The sequence below is a fragment of the Cyrtonyx montezumae genome, unplaced genomic scaffold, assembly GCF_038088225.1.
Source record: "Cyrtonyx montezumae isolate F1298 unplaced genomic scaffold, pur_monq_1.0 scaffold_3, whole genome shotgun sequence".
NCBI classification, from domain to species: domain Eukaryota; kingdom Metazoa; phylum Chordata; class Aves; order Galliformes; family Odontophoridae; genus Cyrtonyx; species Cyrtonyx montezumae.
The window spans coordinates 126,747,855-126,768,011 of record NW_027072034.1 but is presented as its reverse complement, the minus strand read 5'-3'; the positions used below and the strand labels follow the sequence as shown (position 1 = coordinate 126,768,011).

Here is a 20,157-nt window from a genome sequence, read left to right as displayed (position 1 = left end):
ATAAGTGGGCAGATAAACCTGAGAGTGAGAAAAGAGGCAAACTGAAAACAAATCAGTCCTGGTTGAAGAGGTAAATAGAGAGCGCCTGTCCCAGCACCACGCTCCTAAATACCCTTCACTTGGCAGATGTTCAACATTACAGAGTGAGAGCGGACATCATTTCTCTTGGGAAGCAGTATTTCCCGCTAGTTTCCTAAATGTCACTAAAAAAGCGGCGCCCCATCCCTCAGCACCCCGAAGCGGAGCTCCGCCTGAGGGCTGCGCGCGTCGCGCCCCTTGCCCCGCAGCCGTTAGGGGGCGCTAGAGGGCGGGGCCAACATGGCGGCGCGGGGCGCGGAGCTCGCTGCGGCCTCGTAAGGCCCGCGCTCCTCAGGGCCGGGCGGCGAAGCGAGCGCGACTGGCGGTGCGAGCCGGGGGAAAGGGGGAGGGCGTGAGGGTAGGGAAGGCCGGAGCGCGGCGTGGCGGGCGCTCGCGGAGAGGCGCGGCCGGCGGAGGGTGGGGGTGCGGGTGCGGGACCGGGGCGGCCCTTCCTCAGCCCGCCCCGCGGTGACTCGGCAGCGCCGCGCCGGGTCATGCTCGGACATGTCGCGCCGCAGCCAAGCCCCGACTTGCCTCCTGGCTGCGCTATATAAGGGCAGCCCGGCCCTCATGGCCCGGCCGTTCCGAGCCGGCCCCGGGGCTCCGCGCTGTGCGGGCGGTGACGGCGTTCCGGGGGCTGCGTGACGGGACGCCCGTTCTCCCTTCAACTGCAGGCAGATGTGCAATACCGACATGTCCTCCCTGACGGACGGCTCTCCTGTCAGCGCCTCGGAGCAGGACTCCCTGGTCAGTGCTCGCGGGGGGGGCAGGGGGTGTGCGGGGCGTGGGAAGCCATCGTTCTGAGGGTTTAAAATCCGTCTTCGCTTTCGGTTACGCTGGGCTTCGTAAGGAAGCGTTTACGAGAGCCCCTAGGCGGCGCCTGCTTGGCTCTGCGCTCCGGGCGGGGAGCGGCGTGTCCCCCCACCCATGGGGGTATGCTCCTCTGCGCTGCTTTCCTAGGAGGCTAAAGCTGAACGCGTGGACCGAGAATTATAGGATAGCCGAATAATAGAACAGCAGGCTGTATGAAGCGTTTGGTATTTCTTGTTATTGGAAATCGTAATGTGATGCTGTACACCGCACGTGGTGGGGGAGGGAGGGGCTGCGGGGAGGATGGTCTCCGCCCACGGCTCCTGATGTGGATCCAGTGGTGTTGGCATTCCCATGCTTTTAATCTCTGCCCCATAAATGAGCATGCGCTTCCACCCTGAGGTGTCCTGCGTGCTCCAAAGAGTCAAAAAGCTTTTAGAACGGGAGCAAGTAGGCATGCAGTGTTGTTCACATACTTTTCCGTATGTAATTCCTGCAGCTGAGCTCTTGCTAACGCACTACTGTCAGTTGTAGCAAATATTTGAAATGGAATGTAGGGACGCTTCTTTCTTTAAAGATTTATTCCTTGACTCTTATTTTATTCGGAGAATATTTTAGGGTAACTAAGCCTCCTCATTATGCTGTTACAACAGCATTATGCTGTTGTTGAGGTGGCGGTGTTGTTACTGCACTGAGAACCCCCCAGCAGTTGTCACGTACGCAACTTGCTCGCAGTTGTAACAACCCTGCGGCTTGTTTGCATTCCTTGCTTTGTGCTGGTTGCAGGACAGTGCAGTAAATGGGTTCAGGGCCCGGGGGAAAGTGGGGGTGGGGAAGAGTCACTTGGGATTTTTTTTTTGTTTTTTTGCCTCTGCCCCAAGAATTTTTCACAGATCGGCTGTGGAGGGAAGTGCTGGCCCAGCACGTGGGAAGGCATTGCTGTGGGCGTAGGAGTGACTGAAATGTGTTGAGAAGGACAAGGTCTGCCTGTCCCAAGCCAGAGCTGGCTGCCAAGGGTGAAACCGCTGCCTCATGCAATGTCACAGGAACTCGATCTTTGCTTTGTCTCTTGCACTCTGGACCTGACAGTCATAACGGTCTTAAGTTTAACTTGGCAAAGCAAAAAACTTGTATCTGGATAGGTTATTGTATAGCAGCATGTCTTTTATGCCAGGTAAATGTAGAAGAAGGAAACCAATCTGCATATACACGTAGAGCTTTTCAGTGAGTGATTGCTGCAGGCTGTTGTTCTGGCTTCATCCCCACACAGGTTAAACCGAAGCCACTGTTGCTGAAGCTGTTGAAGTCAGCTGGCGCAGAAAAAGACACTTTTACTATGAAGGAGGTGAGAACTTTTAATTAATAACAGTAGATTACAGTAAATGCAGGAAGATTTTTTTTCTGGTTTGGGTGATGGGGAGGCAACGAGGTTCACAAATGGTGGTGAAACAAGGTGTTGGCTTGAGTTTTCCTGCTCACTTGGTAGATGATGTTTAGCAAGTTTCTCAGCATCTCCATAGGCTTCTGCTTGTCTGTGGAGTGGCAGAGTTCTTAGGGAACGATAGGTGAAAGTAGCAGCCCTGAGGGAGTTTCAAGCAGTCAGTGTGAGAGGAGCAAGTCACAATTTAATGGCGTGTTTTCTCATATTTGAACTTCAAAGAGCAAAACCTCTGTATGTAATAACGTCTGTGGTTTATTTTACAGGTAATATTCTATCTTGGACAATATATTATGTCTAAGCAATTATATGATGAAAAAGAACAACATATTGTGCACTGTGCAGATGATCTTCTTGGGGATTTATTTGGAGTAACAAGCTTTTCAGTAAAAGAACACAGGTAAAATGGAATTTCTTTCTGAGAATCTGGTTGTGAAATAATGGAGAGCGTGATTTGTGTGGCCTTGTGTTAGTTCTTTCTAGCTTGAAAATTGGTAAGCTCTCCTTCATAATTACTTGTCACCTGATGAAGTCTTTTTTTCCAAATTAACCTTTGTGTCCATAACCAAGAAATCTCAAAGGTTCCACACGTTTGCAGGAGTTGTGGCAGCTTCAGGCAGACCATCCCAAAGTGAAAGGAATTCTCTTCTGTAACGTTACAGCTACAAAAGGATTACAGAAACATTTAAGACCAGACTCCTTCATTTTTGTAAGAAGCAACATAGGTTTAAGAAATAAGCACCAGAGAACAGGAGTATGTCATCACAGTGTGTTCTCCTAGCCAGTAATTTAGAAATAAATGCTGATTTGTTTGGGGCTCTTTGTCAAAAGGATTGTGATTTTTCTGTTCTCTGACTGAGTGCGTTTAGAAGCTCATGCTCTTTTAACTCCATTGACGTGGGTAAAATCTCTGCCTTTTCCTTTGAGGGAGACAATGCTGAAAATGCTTCAGCACTTCAGAGTAACTGTTTTATCCATTTGTCATAGGAGTTGCCTTGCTTTTCTGGGCAATCTCCAATTGTAGCAGTCGAAAAAATGCAACATCTTTCCATCAAAGTGTGGAATGTATATATGAACTCTAAAGTAGCTAACGTGCAACATCTTTCTTTATCCCCATCTAAGGAGAATATATTCCATGATTTCCAGAAATCTGATAGCAGTCAATCAACAAGGTAAGCTGGTTTGGAAGAGCCTTCTGCTTTTGGGAAGTAGTAGACGAGAAAATATAACTCATGTTCATGTATCTTTCATGTAGTGATCAGATAGCATCTGCCTCTCCATAATTAGCTGTCGGGCCTTGTGCACTAGTGTCTGCAGTGATCGCAGATGAAGGCGAGTTATCTGCATTTGGGTAATTCTGTGGGATTTGAACCAGAAGAAATGCAGACAGGACTCGATTGAAAAGTTGTTGGCATTTATTATGGCTAAAACTTTGTGTTGTTGAAGGCTTTAATTCCAGAAGTAAACTTCGTGCCAACAATGAAGTCAGAGCAAATGCTTTCTGTTCTGTGAGCGTTCAGTTTTCATTCGCAAAACTGAGTGATGTGCATTTAGAGCTGAACCAGGAGGTAATGCTGTCCTGACACAGAGTCAGGACTGAGTCCTCTGTTTAAAGAAAGAAATCAAAAATATACTTCAAAAATCGGTAGCTTTTCTGCAGTGTGAAATAAGTTAGCTGGAATTTCTGGCTAACATCAGAAGTGTAGCAGAAGTTGAGAGTGGGAGTTACATCCATACTGTGACACTCATTTTTGTTTTTGTTTTCCTAAGGACGCACATTCCGCTGCTGGAGTTGTCTTTTTAAGGGCTGTCATTATTAGTCCTTAGTATCGTAGCAAACTTAAATTTAGCTAATCTGTTTTCTTTGAAGATAATTGATGAATTCATGGTCTACCTGGTAGTAAAGATGCATAAATAACAAGGGTTTATTTTTCTTCTATTTAATATCATTTAGTTCAGTGTTCATGTAAGATGATAGCTAGTAAAATATACTAAATCAAAATGTAAAAATATTTTGTACATACGATTCTTTCATCTACAGAATCACAGCTAAGGTACATTGTTGATTGAAGGGAACAAATAAACAATTCAGTGCTACTTTACTGCTTTGTTTTCAGATGCTGCACTTGCTGATCCACCTGAGGATGATGCCAGATTTCATCTTGAAAAAGATGATGTTCTAAAGGTAATCTTTCATACTATCTTTTTTGTTCTGAGATGTAAATCCTGTTTCATTTCTATATTGTCAATTGTTTGGATGCAGTTAGAGTGATTCTAGCCCTTACCCCATATTCACATGTGGGCTTATTCATGTTTTCTGTTACAGGAATCCAGGCAAGAGTTAGAAGAGAAGCAGACTTCATCAAATGCGACTTCCCAGCCAGCGACGTCCTCTAGGAGGAGAACACACAGTGAATCTGGTACGTGCACATTCGTGATGCAGAGCTTTCAGTGTCGTGACCACTTAGAGCAAACAGACAAGTGCATCTTGTTGCCTTAATGGCCTTCAGAGATGCTAGCTAGCTCTGTGTTTCTCTGCTTATCTGAACCAGAGTGTTTGGTCTGGAAGAAATAACCAATTCTTTGCATTGCTTCAGTTCACATTACTAGAAGTGTTAGTGAGGTAGCAGGTTTTTTTGTGGGTCGTTCCAAATTACTCACATCTGCTGGACTTAATCAGTTGTGCTGTCTCAGTGATGAGAACACTTCTGTTTCTACTGGTGCAGTCAAATGCATTTCAGGTCCCTCTGTAGAGAGCCACAACACCTTCCATTTTCTTTGCTCTAAAAGCAATTCTCGTTGGATTTCAGTTGGTAATACAATTGGATATATTTAGGAACCTGACCATTCTGTAATAACAAGCTGGCCAGCAGAAACTTGTGTAGCTTTAAACTGCTCAGTGGAGTGCTCTGTACAGTTGAACTTGTCCCATTCTTTCAGATCCTTACACATCTATGTTTCATAGCTTACTTTTATTACATCATGACTTGATGCTTGTACTTGGGCAGTGATAACCTCCTGTCATTGCATAGGCTTTTTTTTTTTCCTTCATTTGCTTGGGAACATTTTAAAGTTCCTCAGTTTTTTGTGTAGTGTTTCTTGTTTTTTTGTGTGTGTTCAGCATAGACTTCTGTATCATCAGTCAGTCCAGGAACTGTGCTGCTTTGCTAAGAGGTTTGCACTAAATTAAAAGAATTTTAATGTTGCAACAAAACCTGATGAAGAGATGGAAAGTCACAGTTAATCATCATCACCTGTAATACCTAGGCATGACCCAGAGCACGTAAGGTCCTGTGTTGTGCTTACTTATTGTAGGTTTGATTATTAACTCTTGCCTTTGCATCTGTTTATTAGTTTGTTACAACCTTAAAAATTCTTTTAATATAGTGTTTTTATATACACTTTTTTTCTAATTTATAGGAAATCTTCCTTTTAAACCACTGTTATTGTTAAACTGTGATGGTAGCGGCTCCTTTGGAGCCGCTTACATAGTGTATAGAAAACTTGTGGTGGTACAGTATCAGTACAGCATGGAGCCATGGCAACTAAATGAGGACAACGATGGAGAGGAGCAACCCTTGGGCCTGGGGGCACCAAATTTGGTGGGGCTCTCAGGGCTGAAAAAGAAAAGGGGCTGAGCCAAGAAGCACCAAGGGAATGTAAGAGAAGTCTCAAAGTATGTACAAGTGTTTTGTTCTCTTTTCTTTTACGATGAAAGATTCAAGGACACTTGTGGATTTTGGTGTGTTTCACAGGGCCAGGCTGAAGTTGGGCAACAGAGGGGGTGAGCAGAGGGTACCTGTAGGGGACAGCAGGTTCTTACTGAGGTCTGCTGGACAAAGTTGTCAGTCCTCTTGGGGAATTTTCACTCCGCTGCACATGTATACTGACTTTGTAACTCCTTTTTAAGATTTCTTATCAAACATGCTAAAAGTCAGTGGAGCTGAATTTCATCTTACCTACCCCATAAATGCTGTCTCCCTACTGCTTACGCTGCTGTAGGTGGTTGTATCAAAACATGATGTATGTAAAAAAAAAAAAAAAAAGCATTGCTTTTTGGCTTTCAGTCTAAGTGTATTTAATAAGTACAAGTTCAAGTATTTTCATGCTTCTGTTCTTATGTAGCATGTAGATTTTCTTGTTCATGTATTGTCCAATGCATTCGCGGAATGATGTATTAGAAACAACCAGATAATTACAATTTCATTTAGTTTAACTGATAGATATCTTGAGGAGTCTGAAACTCGAACCCACATTTTACTTAGCACGAGGTCCTCTTCACACATCTGATCTGGGAGCTAGTTACTCCTCTCCCTCCACATTGTGGGATGGGCTTGTAAGCTCCCTGAAGGCCTCTTTGTCCCCTAACAGTACAGGGGATTAGTACAATTAAAATCCTGACTGTATTGCTTAAAGTTAATAGAGGCTTATTATGAGTGTCACATGTGAAGTGGGGTAAAAATGCTTCCAAACCTGCAGTTATCTTATTTCTTGCATGTGGAGACCACCATTTAAAAGCTGTACTGGTGGCACGGGTAGGGAAAGCCAGCCCACAAATTGCTGGTTTCAGGAATATTTCACCTTTTTCATGTGTCATCTAAGTTTATTCCTGGTGCCTTTACTTAGTTCTGGATAATTTTAGTTTTCTTGTATTTCTACTTAAATGAATTGTATTTGAAGCCGCTGTTAAAAAATAAAAATCAAAGCTGCACATTGCGTAGATGTTTTGGAGTAACACAGATTCTTGAATGTGCCCAGAAGAAAATTCTTCAGATGATGTGCACGGTGACAGAAGAAAACGTCACAAGTCGGACAGCATCTCTTTGACCTTTGATGAAAGTCTCTCCTGGTGCGTGGTCAGCGGGCTGTGCCGTGAGAGAAGCAATAGCAGCGATTCCACGGATTCTGTTTCCATTCCGGTGAGTATATGTTCTTTGTGATCCTATCTGCAGATAGCGCAGGTGCAGTTATCTGTCTTGAAGCGTAATCCACTTGTCTCCTAAGTGCTGTTCCACCTCCAGGAGCTGCTCTCATTTTTCCATAGCTGCTACGTTGTTTTGAGTTTTCTCATCTTAACAGCAGTCGTTACAGATGTGGACCGGTGAGGCTGAACGTTTTTTCTTTCTTTTCATTCAGGATCTTGATGCCAGCTCACTAAGTGAAAACTCCGATTGGTTTGACCATGGTTCTGTTTCAGACCAGTTTAGTGTAGAGTTTGAAGTTGAATCTATTTATTCAGAAGACTATAGCCATAATGAAGACGGACAGGAGCTCACAGATGATGATGAGGTACTTTTTTTTTTTTAAGCCAAGGGAAGGAAATGACATGAATAGTGAGATTCCAGCAAGCAGCAGCAGCAATCCTTCAAGTGTGCTTCATGACAGATGGCATCCAGACATTTGATTCCAGCTCACTAGCTGGGGTTGATTGCTGTCTGTGTGATTGAGACTGCTGTTACATGACTAATCACAGAGGAGTTCATTTGGAGCACCTGCTGAGCTTTTGACAACACTTGTGAGAGTGAATGAAAACTATTCCTTATAACAGTTTGTAAAGCAGCATTTCTAAGTTATTTGCTTCAGTGAATACATGTTTCCTAGAGGCATGCTTAAATGCAGTTTTAGAAATTTTCATTAAGAGGTTTAGAGAGAGCACTCTTGTCACTATTGCCATCTAGATCTAGATATCTGGACTGTCAGGAGGGAAGCAGGAAAATGCTTTTTTTCATTAGTGTTCTGTTACTTAAGAGCTAAATTGACTCGTGGCAAGATCAGGTAAGTACCAAAGGCGGAATCAGGGCCATACGTGATTCCTGGGAGGGGAGGAATGGGACTGGATGTAGTGATTTACAGTGAGTTTAGTCATCTTTACATTCCTCCCTCAGATATTTTTGCACGTTAATGAGTCTATCCCCACCCTGGGCCACCTTTACACCAGGATGAGCTGCCTGAGCTCCATGTCTCTGTTGTACTGAGAGCCCAGAATAGATCCAGTACTCCAGATGTAGCCCCGCCGGTCTTGGGTGGAACCACTTCTCTAGAATTAGTTCCTTCTATCTAGACACTGTTTTTCTTCAAAAATGTGTTCCAGGTGTGACTAATTTGGGGATGGGGGAAGAATCTTTCACAAGATTTGAATTTTGTGGAGTTAGTTTTTAATAGAGAGTATATACGCTTTTTTGTTGCTGCATTTAATTAAAGAAGTCTATCAGAATCAGATTTTTAGTTGAATACCATGCGTCAGTTACATCAACATGTCCATATTTTTAATTTAGGTGTATCAGCTGACAATCTATCAGGATGAAGATAGTGATTCTGATTCATTCAATGAAGATCCAGAGATTTCTTTAGCTGTGAGTAAAATCTTGACTGGCAAAGCATCAGTTGGGTGAACTAACAGTAGGTTGAGGCATGTAGATGAATCCGAGATGTGGGTGCTTTAAAAAATGTCTTTGAGTTTCCTAGTACATTAAAAAAACTACAGGCTTACAGTTTCATTGGCTTAATGGGGAGAAATTATTTCAAGCCTGGATCTGACTTGTACAAAGTGGAAAAAGAAAACAAAGAAAGGGGGAAAAATCATTAAGCTGCATATATTATAAAAAAGCTGTTCCTTTAAGGCATAATATCTAGTTTTATTGTCCAGCCTGAGCAAACCAATCCATAGCAGAGATGTGAAGGCAGTCCTGTTTGCAGAACAGTGCTGTACAACTGTTAGATGGCTTTTGTTAGGTTCTGTGGGAAGGTTGCTGCCGTGTGGGAGGAAGGTCAGGATTTCAGAGCAAAGCATACAGGCATGAAAAAAAAACATTATAATTTAAAAGCATCTTCATTTGTTGCTGATCATAGGTGAAGCTTGACTAATGCTGTTTTCAAGAACTACCTGAAATGCTTGGCCCTTCACGGCCTGCTGCCTGTGTAAAGCACAGGGCTAGAGCTGCTATCCCTGTACTGTGTACTTAGGGAGCAGAGTTAGTGTCATATGCTGTTGATGTCGCTGTTGCTATTCAGAACTCAAGTCATTTCAAATAAGCAGTTCTTTATTTTCATATTTTCCACCTGTGCACGTTAATTCTGAGGAGGGTGTTTGTCCGCACAAGCGAAGCATGCCTTTCCTGAGGTGTGGTGGCGTAGTTCGGTGTGGCACGGAGTGAGCTCTGACACGCAGCGATGCAGCCCCGCTTAAATGGCGGCTGCTCGGTGCCCTCACGCGTGGTGCTCGGCTGTGTCGGAGCGCCCTCTCCCGGCCGCTCTGCGTCACAGGGTCGGTGTCCCTTCGTGTCCACAGGCTTCCAGTTGAGCTCATGGCTGAAACTCATGGGAATAGCGGCCGTTTGCCAGAAAGACGTTTCTTAAATATCACCTAAGAAATAGTAAGCCGTTACTATTAGGCTTCTATTTCACAAGGCTACTGTAGGAAGGAAGAAAAAGAGTCGTATAAAAATGACGTCTTAATCCACGGCCATAAAATGGAGCTGGACGCTGAGTGGAATTCTTAGATAAAAATGTTAGCTCAAAATCACTATTATTTTGTCAGTAATGAATTCTTAATGATCACTGAATACTCCTGTTGTGAGCACTCCAAGTAGCTTAAGCTGTTTCAACCTTTAATTTACTGAAGGATTACTGGAAGTGCCCTGAATGTAGCGAAATGAATCCTCCGCTTCCACGGCATTGCCACAGATGTTGGGCCCTCCGCGAGGACTGGCTTCCTGATGAGAAGAGTGCCAAATTGGTGAAGAGCAAGCTAGAAGATTCTTTCCGCCTGGAGTCTGAAGAAGGTTTTGATGTTCCAGACTGTAAGAAGATGAAAATGAATGAAGATAAAGAACCGGCTGCAGAGGAGAATGAAGATAAAGCCGTGCAGATATCTGAGTCCCAGGAAAGTGAAGATTTCTCTCAGCCATCTACGTCTAGCAGCGTCTTTTGCAGCAGTCAGGAGGACTTAAAGGAACCCGAGAAGAGAGAAATGAAAGACAAAGAGGAAAGTGTGGAGTCCAGTTTGCCTGTTAGCAGCATAGAGCCCTGTGTCATATGTCAGAGCAGGCCGAAGAACGGCTGCATAGTGCACGGCAAAACTGGACATCTCATGTCGTGTTTCACATGTGCAAGGAAACTGAAGAAGAGGAACAAACCCTGTCCGGTGTGCAGGCAGCCCATACAAATGATTGTGCTAACTTATTTTGGCTAGGGGGATGGAAGGCAACAAAAGGGACTCATAAACTGTAGAGCAAATAAGAGAGTAAGAAATTATTTTTATATGCTTATTGCAGGTTAATATTTTGGGTGTCTTTACGTTTGGTATGAAGAGTCATTGCTGAAGTAAATGCACTGGAATTGTTCAGTTTAGCCTGATATTTGCTAGTTAACTTAACACTGAAGTTTTTAAATCCCTCTCAATAGAAATAACCAATTCCTGTTGGTCACTGTTTGACTTTCCAGGTATTTTACTGTACATAAATTGGTGATATTTGAATTATAGTACTGACTACAAATACTGCAAGCCCCGGTTCAGTGGCGATCAGAGGAGGGACATTTTGAAGAGTTCATTTTAAGTCTGTTAAGAAGAAAGAAGATTCTCTACATTCCTCTCTCTGTTGCCTAGTGAGAGCACCAGGCAGAATTAGAACTGTCTGAGTACGTCAATAAAAGAACAGAATAGAGCCTTGTTTCCCTCACTCCCAAAAAATTAAATCCCTTCAAGAGGGAGATCTTCTTGGATGCTTGTCAGGATACCATGGAAGTTGTGGTAGAAAGTAACATTCAGGGTGTTGGAAATAGGAGGGAGCTCTGTGACTTTAGTTTTTATAATGTACTTTGTAAACTTCAGGGCTGTATGAGCTGCGAGAAGTCATTGCCCAGTTACAGTGTTACAGTTCCTCTTAAGTACCCTGAGAAAGAGACTTCCAACAGGTTGTGTGGATGTGGTGGTCTGTGCTGTCCTCATTATTTTAACTGTGTGAAAGATGTGAACGGAAAAGATAAATGAAGAGCTTAGCTACAAAGCAAGGCAAATCAGCAATAATAGGGGATGTTCGTAGGTGTTTAGTTTTCTGCACTTGCATAGAAATAGTAAGATAAAAAGTTCACCTCTACCTGCAGAGAGAAGCTCTGTGATTGCGTTTCACCCAGATGGTTAAGTTCAGCTTTCTAACTTGTACCATTCTCTTCTGTACCACAAAACCTACCACAGAGTTTATGGCCAGGTAAGACTTTGTCTCAATTGGATCCGTCCGTCCTTTCAGCTCTTACGTCCTCACTGTACTTCCATAAAGACTTTGTGTAATGTATCAGTTTCTTTACTAAGAAGTCTGCTAATAGACTTTGTTGTGTCATGCATTTGGGCAGCTGCCTTCCCTTCACAGCACCAGCAACAGCACAAAAGTGTGCTGGCACAAAGCCCTGGGTGGTTAAAACTGCCTCCACATCAGAGCTCTGAAATATTTATTCTGGTATAGATGCTTGGAAAGCAGGACTGGAAGCACCAGTAATGCAGGGAAGTACCTGCTGATATTCCTAGGTACTTCATTGTGTAAAATAAAAAATGTGTAGTACGGACTTGGTACAGTTGAGCTGCCTGTTGGGAGCTACTGCTAAAAGAAGCACTCTGAAGCTTCACTGTTCATTTTAACTAAGCAAACAGGGGACTCAGTTGCATGGTTCTTCAAAGAAGCCACTGCTTGATGTGCACGTTTCTTGTTCCTTGCAATTTGTAAAGGGGCAGCCGTCAGTTGGGAGCTGCTGAAGCTGTTGCAGGCTTTCATGCTGGCCTTTAGTAATCCTTCAGCCTGACATGGAGGAGTCCTCTGGATGGTGTTGGAATTCCTCAGCCAGCACTGGTGGCTCCATTAACACTGCTTCCTCTTTGTTTCTCTTCACTTGTATTTGATAAAGTGAAGCACAGTGAAGCTTGCACAGACTGCTGGGTGGTCCTGTTGGCCTGTGGAGTGCAGCTGGCAGAGAACTGGCTTGTGTAGCTGGAAGAAGCAATGATGAAATGGGGGTGAACTGAAGAGACACGGCAATGGATGCGTGTTTAATGTCTTTCTAAGTTTGGTACCATCTCTGCAGTCACTGTGGTTGCTGTGGAATCCCAGTTGTAGGGAGCGGCTGTTGTTAACCCAGTTCCTGCTGGGACAGATTGTGCTGTCCTGCTCTGGGCGTTCTTTTCCAGCTCCCTCCTGTTGAAGCTTTCTGCACTAGCAAAAGATAAAATGGGAGCGTGCAGCACAAGTGACTTTTCCCTTTATGTTCTAAAGTCTTCCTTTGCACATATTCTTGTGGACAGCAGCCCTGTAAACACCCTGCACTCCATCCAGTGCCATGGAGATAGGTAGGTCATTCTGGGGCCTGCGTCCCTGGTCATACTACTCGGTCAGAGTAAATTCTTGTTTTGAGTGATGTTTTCTGGCTTAATATTGAACAACCAGTGAGGTTTGTTGTTTGTTTGTTCTTGTCTTTTGCTTTGTGCCTTACAAATAAGGGAGTGCTGGCGTGTGTCTCACTTCCTACTGGAGCAGCTGCTGGGGCTGTGTGTGGTGTGGGGCACACCCAAACGGGAGCGGTGTTGGGTCTGAAGTGCTGCAGCCTTTGGGTTCATGGTCACGCTGTGCTGTGCTGCCTCTGTGGCAGATAGCCAGCGCCCATCCTCAGCTACTGATGGCAGTTGGCAGTGCTGTGGTATGAAAGCAGACTGAGATTGTTATTTAATATTGTACACATTTTAATCATTAACTTATTGCAGTTTGTAAATATTCTCATGCTTATAGTTAATGTTGTGAGCTTTAATTTATTGAATTGGCCTGTTGGTAGCTGTACAGATAAACACAGCTACAGGAGGGAGATGGAAGAAATGGTAGCATTCTAACAGAGGCTGTCTGTCTTCAGGTGCAGAGGTGGAAGATGTATGCCTTTGTTTTTGTTCTTCCTTCATGCCGTCGCTGTTGAAGCTGTAAAACGCTCACTAAATAGAGCTGGAAGCTGATGTGATATGCACATGGGAAAAATTTTGGTGGTGGTTTCTGTTGGAACCTTTTGCATCTCCCACTGCAGCCACATGCTGCTCTGCTGTGCTGGTAACGTTGGAGGGCAGTGTGTGGAAGGTGGGAGGCGGCACAGGAATGTCCCTGGTGTTTGGGAAGTGACCAGGGGAGCGGAGGGAGCCACAGGACTGAGAAGGGCACAGTTCTGGTAACTGTCTGTGTGCACTTCAGGTAGGCATTAGTTGGGTACAACTGCTGCAGGAGCTCACCATTGTTTTTATAGAGTGCTGCAAGAGAACCATTTTTGGATTAAACGCTTTTTTCCCCTTAGCCAAGAGCGCTAAGTATGAAGTGAAATACCTGAGACAGCTGCCAAAGCTGCTTTGGTACAGGACACTGAGAAATGCTGGGGCTGGTGAACGTTAAGTTAATCAGGAACATATAATGCTGAATCTTCAGCTCTATGACTGCAAAAGTCTGTTGCCTTTATCTGCTAGAAATTAGTGGGAGCGAAGCAGGTAGAGGGGTTGCTGATGGTATCAGTTTGTGCTGCAGAGTGGTTTTATCCAGCAGCTCCCATGGAGCATTGTCTGCTGGGGGCACACTGAGGCTCTGGCTGATCAGCAGTGACTGATTCACAGGGGGGAGATACGCTGCGAAGTATAACTGATGAGGTGCTGCATTTATTTCTGACAGCCTGGTACCATTTTATCACTGAGTTCCAATTCCTGTGCGTCTGTTTAAATGTCATTCTCTGAAATTTCTGTGTGGATGTGAAACTACATGGAGGACTTAAGGCTCATTTTTCCCCTGCAAGACCAGGATAAGGACAAAAGCAGTTCCTCTTCTTAGAGAGGGCACCAACAAGAATAATTTTCAGAAAGCCATGTTCTTATGGGAGCGAGAGTAGAAAATTACAAAATGAAACATTAAATTGAAGTGCAGGTTGGGGGGTGGATGGGGGCCTGGAATAGTTGAGGGTGGTGTCTCATGGTGTTGCTTGCTTACCGCAGGTGCACTGGAGGATAAACATTTGCCATATATATTGTATGTGTAAGAGTTGTTAATGCTTTAAGTGCTTTCCACTAGGTGTTGCTTTCAGGGGGCAGTTTTTGTTTCTGAGCTAAAGGAATGGCAGTCACCATCCTGCTGATGTAACACCTACAGTAGCTAAGGGTGTTTCCAAAAGCGGAGTCTTACTTTGTTGTCTATGTGCAGCTGGAGGCACTGCTCAGTAGACACTTGTGTGAGGTTACACAGCTGTGCAATTTGGCTGCTCCTGGAGCGCTGTCCCTTGCCCAGTGCCATAGTGGGCCCACTTCTGCCTGCTGCATTCAGGAACGTGCAGCTCTCCACTCCCAGTGCGCACAGGACAAGTTCCCTTTACGAGAGGGATTTCCAATGTGTACTACATTTGTGTTTGGGTTTCAAGTTTTCCCTTTTCTGAGGAAACTAAACATTGTATCTCTGTAAAAGCTTTAAATAAAGATGTTTATAGCCTCCTCAGTGCTTCTTGTTTCTCATGCATGTTTTGAGTTGTGAAACAACAGGGGTTTCTGGATTCCTGGGGGTGGGCAGCTCAGGGTCACCTCCTGCAGCACCTGCAAAATGTTTCAGAATACACCTATCGAGTGGTACCAGCTAACCTGCACAGCTTCAAAGGGCCCTGGAAATGAGCTGCAGCTGCCCAGCCAAAAGGAGTCTGCATTGGGAGCATGCAGTGCCATGCAGGTGGCACAGCCCTCAGTGCACACAGTGTTTGCGCCTGGCAAAGCTGTTGCTGTATGGCACACAGAGGATGAAGAGAAAGGGAATAAGACCATGAGACACACTCAAAAATAAATAAAATAAACACTGCTCTACAGTTGTAGAACACTGCTTCTATGTATTTTTCAGAGACTTAAGCCAGAACTGTTGAAAGCAGTGTTCCTCCTGCACCACCACCCTTTGGCACACAGCTCCCCCTACCTACTCCTTTTTTAGAACATGTGTTGCTGATGTTATTTCAGTCCTGATCAGTCTCATTTGTCTAGACAGGAAAGAGAGTTAAAAGTGTCATTCCTCATTTGTGGCAGTGGCTTTATTATGAGAAATTAGGATGGAACCAATTGCTTACATGTGTGTGGGCACACAGACTGCTGGTGCAGCAAAGCACCACTGGGGAGCACTTGCAGCACAATCCCAAACTCTCTTTGAACTCTGTCAGTTCCTTAAAGTGTGTCAGTAGCACTGCAGCAACACCTGCAGTTACCAGCACCGTGGGCTGTACAGTAAAATACTTTTGTAGAAAAGTGACAGCATAATTAAAGTAAAACATTTGATTGTCAAGGCAGCATTTTACAAAATGCAACAAACACGATTAAAAACCTAATTCTCAGCTTCACAAATACGTTCTGTGACATCAGACCTCTGTTTTTGACCTGTTGAAGCTGTATTTGTGTGGGAGGGTTTTGCCACATCGTGTAATTCCTGACTTCATTTGAAAATTGCAGTTGTAACAATCACTAAAACCAGGATGTGTAGAGTTGGTTTTACTGCTGCTGAAGAACGTTCGAGCTCCTGGTACAGAGGAATTCTGGGGCACGAAGCTGCTCCTGGTTTGACAGAGAGCTCAGGAAAGGAGAAGTCTTGCTTCAGAGCACTGAAATTTGCAGTGTTGTCAGGTATGTCCACCGTCTTCAGCATCGATTTAAATCCTGGTACCGTAGCCTGGGAACAAGCACAGAAGATTTCTTATTTGGTTTTAAACACCGAGTTCTGCTGGGAAACTTGTTTACGGTTTCAGGGTATAGGAAAAATGTTCTAACTGTAAATTGAGCTACAACAAGAGGAAGTAACAGAAGCTGAGCTGGGAATGGCAACCCAACGCTTTTTCTCCCCCTCTCCACAGTTCCCAAGGCTCTGCTAACTTTGCTTTGTTCGGGTCAGTGCCTCACAGTGGGTGAACCAACTGAACTGCTTAATGAAATGTCTCTCTTTTGGGTTGTTCCCCTTGTAAGGTGTTGCTGTTGATGGAGATTGCTTGCCTCTGCAGGCTAAGGGAAGGACTGCTGCCATACTCCTTTCACAGGCTGCAGCACAAAGGTGAAAGGGACAGGAAGTCAAATGCTTGGAGGAAGCTCACAGAACCACAGAACTGTAGGGGTTGGAAGGGACCTCCAGAGATCACTGGGTCCAACCCCCTGCCAGAGCAGCTCCCTAGCCCAGGTTGCACAGGTTCCAGACCCGCCTGGACGCCTACATCTCCAGAGAAGGAGACTCCACCATGCAGCTGTGCCACTGCTCCATCACCCTCTCCAGTGATGTTCAAGCCCAAAGGAGGAGTTGCCAAGATTGATGTTTGAGTGGAGGGAAGTCTTTTCCCTGGAAGGTGACAGAGGAGGAGTCTCATCACAACCAGCTGTGATTTTCTATTTTTTTTGGCTCAAAGCCCATGGGAGCACCACATGTACAGGAGAGGGAATTCTGCAGCACATTGAGGACAGACCCTGGGCTGGCACCTGCCAAATATTATGCAGTACATATGCCATCTAATGCCTGCTGACACCACCCTAAGAAGAGCTGTCACCACTGGCCCTGTCAGCCTGCTGCTGCCTGGGGCTACATGGTTCCCAGCCCCTGTCTCCTCACCCTGTGAGAGCTCAGAGCTCTGTTTCTATCAGCTCAGGCCAGCCAAAGCACCATCCATCAGCTGTCTCACCTGGCTCCACCATCCAGGTGGTTGGAGTGCTTATTTCTGGACATCCCAGGGACAGGAAATCTTAACACCTCCTTACTACTGACTCAAATGTTAAGATTATTTCAGAAGAAAAGTCTGCCAGTGAGTCCTGACTGCTATATTTGACTCAAGCAAGTACAGCTTATTCAACTGTATGGGTTCAGCTTCATCTCAGGGATTCAAAGCAATTAGGATAACTCTGGAAGGCAGCACACTTACATTGATCACATACTTCCCAGGCAAAAGGAGAAGAAAGTACTCGCCATGCTCATTTGTTCTGTAGGGGCAGATGTGAGGCCTCCCTTTGGCCTCCACGATGGCGTTGGGAATAGGATTCCCATTCTTATCAGTCACCTGACCCTTGACCCCTGTGGAAGAGAAAAGATAACAGCATGTACTTGCAACAAGCCGCCCTCTCTGGTGAAGTCGGACTGTTTGCTGCTGGATGCACTTAAGGGCCACTTCAATGATTTCAAGTACATCTAATAATATCACCAGTACTTATATCTTACTGGAGGGAATGGAAACAAATTCCTTTCTGTTGTCATTAGTAGCTTCCCCTGACTTTGGAAAACAGCACTGTAATCATAGAATGGCCTGGGTGAGAAGGATCTCAAAGATCATGCAGTTTCAGCTCCCCTGCATGGGCAGGGTCACCAATCAGTAGAGCAGGCTGCCCAGAGCAACATCCAGCCTCGCCTTGAATGCCTCCAGGGATGGGGCATCCACAACCTCTCTGGTCAACCTGTTCCAGTAACTTTTGCTTCTAAATCTCACTTGCTGAAGGCATCATACATACTTGTTAGATGCATTCCCACAAACCACCCTAAAGTGAGCAATGTCAATAAGCAGTTGGACATTCATGGCAACAAAATGCAATATCAGCAACAGATTCATGAAAACCCTTTAAAACTCGCTGCAAAACCACTGATTCACTAAGCAGATTTCTTCAGCTTTGAAGTGCAGACCCTGCTTCAGAGACCTTCAAAATACAAATTCCAAACAGCAAAGATCCACGGAACATTGAGCTTGTGTACATACACATTTAGAGACCTTCAAAATAAAATGACTACCCCAGGGCTGCCCAGGAAGGCAGCTCCCTGAGGGGCCCATCCCTCACTCTTCCCCAAGCACACACACACAGCCCATGCAGTGCTGTAGGAGCACCTGCTGCCCCACACCCACCACAGCCAGAAGCTCTCCTCTCTTACCATCTGTGGCCTCGCAGCACTCATCATTCAGGTCTTTCCCTGAATGCAGGAGCTTCCAGGTTTGTGCCTCAGCTGTGAGCCCCACCTCTAGCCCAAACTACAGAGATGTTCCCTTCCTGTGCCCAACAGCCCATCCTCAGCCTTAGCTGCCAGCCCAGCCAGTACCCACCTAGGTGTACTTGCTTTATATATTCAACCAGAGCAACTTTGTTGTCTCTCCAGAATTTCTCCAGCTGCTCTGCTGGAGGATATTTACAGCATGACAGCTCCAATGTGATTTCAAAACACTGTCCCCAGACGTAGTTGTAATCTTGCATTCCACCTTAAAAGGAAAAGCAAAGTGCTCAAGAAGTGCCAAAGGTCAAGCAAAAAGAGAAAGTGAAAAGCATTGCTAATTGCATCACACTTGTAAAATCAGCATGTAAAAGCAGAGAAATTATCCCTCAATACCACATGTAAATATACTGCTTCCTGTGGAAAAGTAGCTTAATAACTTGTAGAGTCTGCTTGTTTTTTAAAGCACAGTGTTATCTTGGAAATGATGATGGTTGCAGTTGAAGAAGGGTAGGTCTCTGACTCCAAAACTCAGGAGGCTTTTCAGGCTCTCCCAGCCCAATGGAGATGCATTCATAGGTTCATAAGGTTGGAAAGGACCTACAAGATCATCTAGTTCAACCATCCTCCTATCACTGTCTCTACCTAACTACTAAATCAAATCCCTTAGCACCTCATCTAAATGCTTCTTGAACAGCATTGATACAGGGGTGGGCAACGATCCTGCCTATCTGAGCTGATGCAAGAGCCCTTAAAGGGGCTGAATTCAGACTGCCAAAGCTGCCAAAGCAGCACGCAGGCCCACAGCTCACAGGACCCATGTTCTATTTGGCCACATGTAAACAGAAATTATTTCAGTAATCAGTTTATTTTAAAAGGATAATACATGCACAAAACATAGGTTTTCTTTCTGAAAAGAGTAGAGGTTCTCACCTTGCTGCTGGAGCAGTAGGCACGTGGAGCACATGTGCAATATGTGCCCTAAGAGAGGACACAAAAGAAGCCTGAGAGCAAAAACTGCCCCATTCACTCTCCTCACTGCTGATGAGGAGTCTGCAAACCTGTTTCCCAATCAGGGTTGGGGCTGGCTTACTCATTTCATTAGCTACTCCAATCAACCCTCGCAATCACTGCTCTTAGCATCAAAGGTGGCAGAAGCAAGAAGGAATCGGAAGTAGCTGAAAAAGCAGCACAGAGATTCTTACCTTCCAGCTGGTACCAGGAGTACCCATTGGTAATGCCATCTGGGAAGGTCTGCCTGCTGTCACACCCAGTCCCTTTGTACATGCTGGCATGGTTGAAAGAATAGGTTTTTGCCAGGTGAATAAAAACATCGTCATCTGGAGACCTGCTGTAACCATGTGATGTGCCAGTAACTGTGGAGCAAAGACAGCCATCGTGTGATTCTCTTCACCAATAAAACATACAGCACTGTCTTACATACAGGGGAAGAATTCCCCAGACAGTCAAAGCACACAGTGAATTTTACCATCCTATTTTGTCCTTGGTGCTTATCAAAGTCCATCCACCCCAATTCAAAAGCTGAGAAACACCTCACAGAAAACCTTATGCTTTGGTGCAGCAAAGACTCCTAAAATGAATCAGCTGTGGAAGAGCGAGCACGCTACTGGCTTACCTGAGTTGCCATTATCAAAAGTGTAACTGGCAACCAGGGCACCCCCATGCAGGTTTGCAGAAAGAACAAACGTTTCGTTTTTGATCCAGTTTATCACTGCTTGAGTCTCCGGCTGAATGACATTGCTGTTATCTTCAAAGGCATCAGGAAAATTTCTGTTCAGGTCTTCTCCATTCTTATTGTACCTTAGAAAGAAAGAAGGCACACTTCTCTCATTTGTACAGGAAGGC

The 20,157-nt window shown here is 44.9% G+C and overlaps 2 protein-coding genes across 5 annotated transcripts in view; one reads left to right on the top strand and one right to left on the bottom strand.

The window, feature by feature from the left end:
* Positions 1-530: 530 nt before the first annotated feature.
* On the top strand, positions 531-11,500 carry MDM2 (MDM2 proto-oncogene). Of its 2 annotated transcripts, none has more exons than XM_065743320.1 (10): positions 531-825; positions 2,159-2,233; positions 2,593-2,726; positions 3,449-3,498; positions 4,444-4,511; positions 4,653-4,746; positions 7,088-7,245; positions 7,463-7,615; positions 8,602-8,679; positions 9,948-11,500. In XM_065743320.1, the coding sequence occupies exons 1-10, from the start codon at positions 757-759 to the stop codon at positions 10,515-10,517; spliced, it is 1,449 nt and encodes a 482-aa protein (XP_065599392.1). In that variant the 5' UTR covers positions 531-756; the 3' UTR covers positions 10,518-11,500. The 2 variants fall into 2 exon arrangements, with proteins under 2 accessions (XP_065599392.1, XP_065599391.1); XM_065743319.1 differs by having other exon boundaries at positions 7,085-7,245.
* A 4,239-nt stretch (positions 11,501-15,739) lies between these two features.
* The window catches only part of CPM (carboxypeptidase M), a 31,221-nt gene continuing 26,803 nt past the window's right edge, over positions 15,740-20,157 (bottom strand). For all 3 annotated transcript variants that reach the window (XM_065743329.1, XM_065743331.1, XM_065743330.1), the window contains 5 exons: positions 19,928-20,112; positions 19,497-19,667; positions 18,407-18,559; positions 17,246-17,394; positions 15,740-16,017 (listed from right to left, as the gene is read on the bottom strand). In XM_065743329.1, the coding sequence (XP_065599401.1) occupies positions 15,784-16,017; positions 17,246-17,394; positions 18,407-18,559; positions 19,497-19,667; positions 19,928-20,112 (892 nt within the window). In that variant the 3' untranslated portion in view covers positions 15,740-15,783. The remainder of the gene's footprint in view (positions 16,018-17,245; positions 17,395-18,406; positions 18,560-19,496; positions 19,668-19,927; positions 20,113-20,157) is intronic.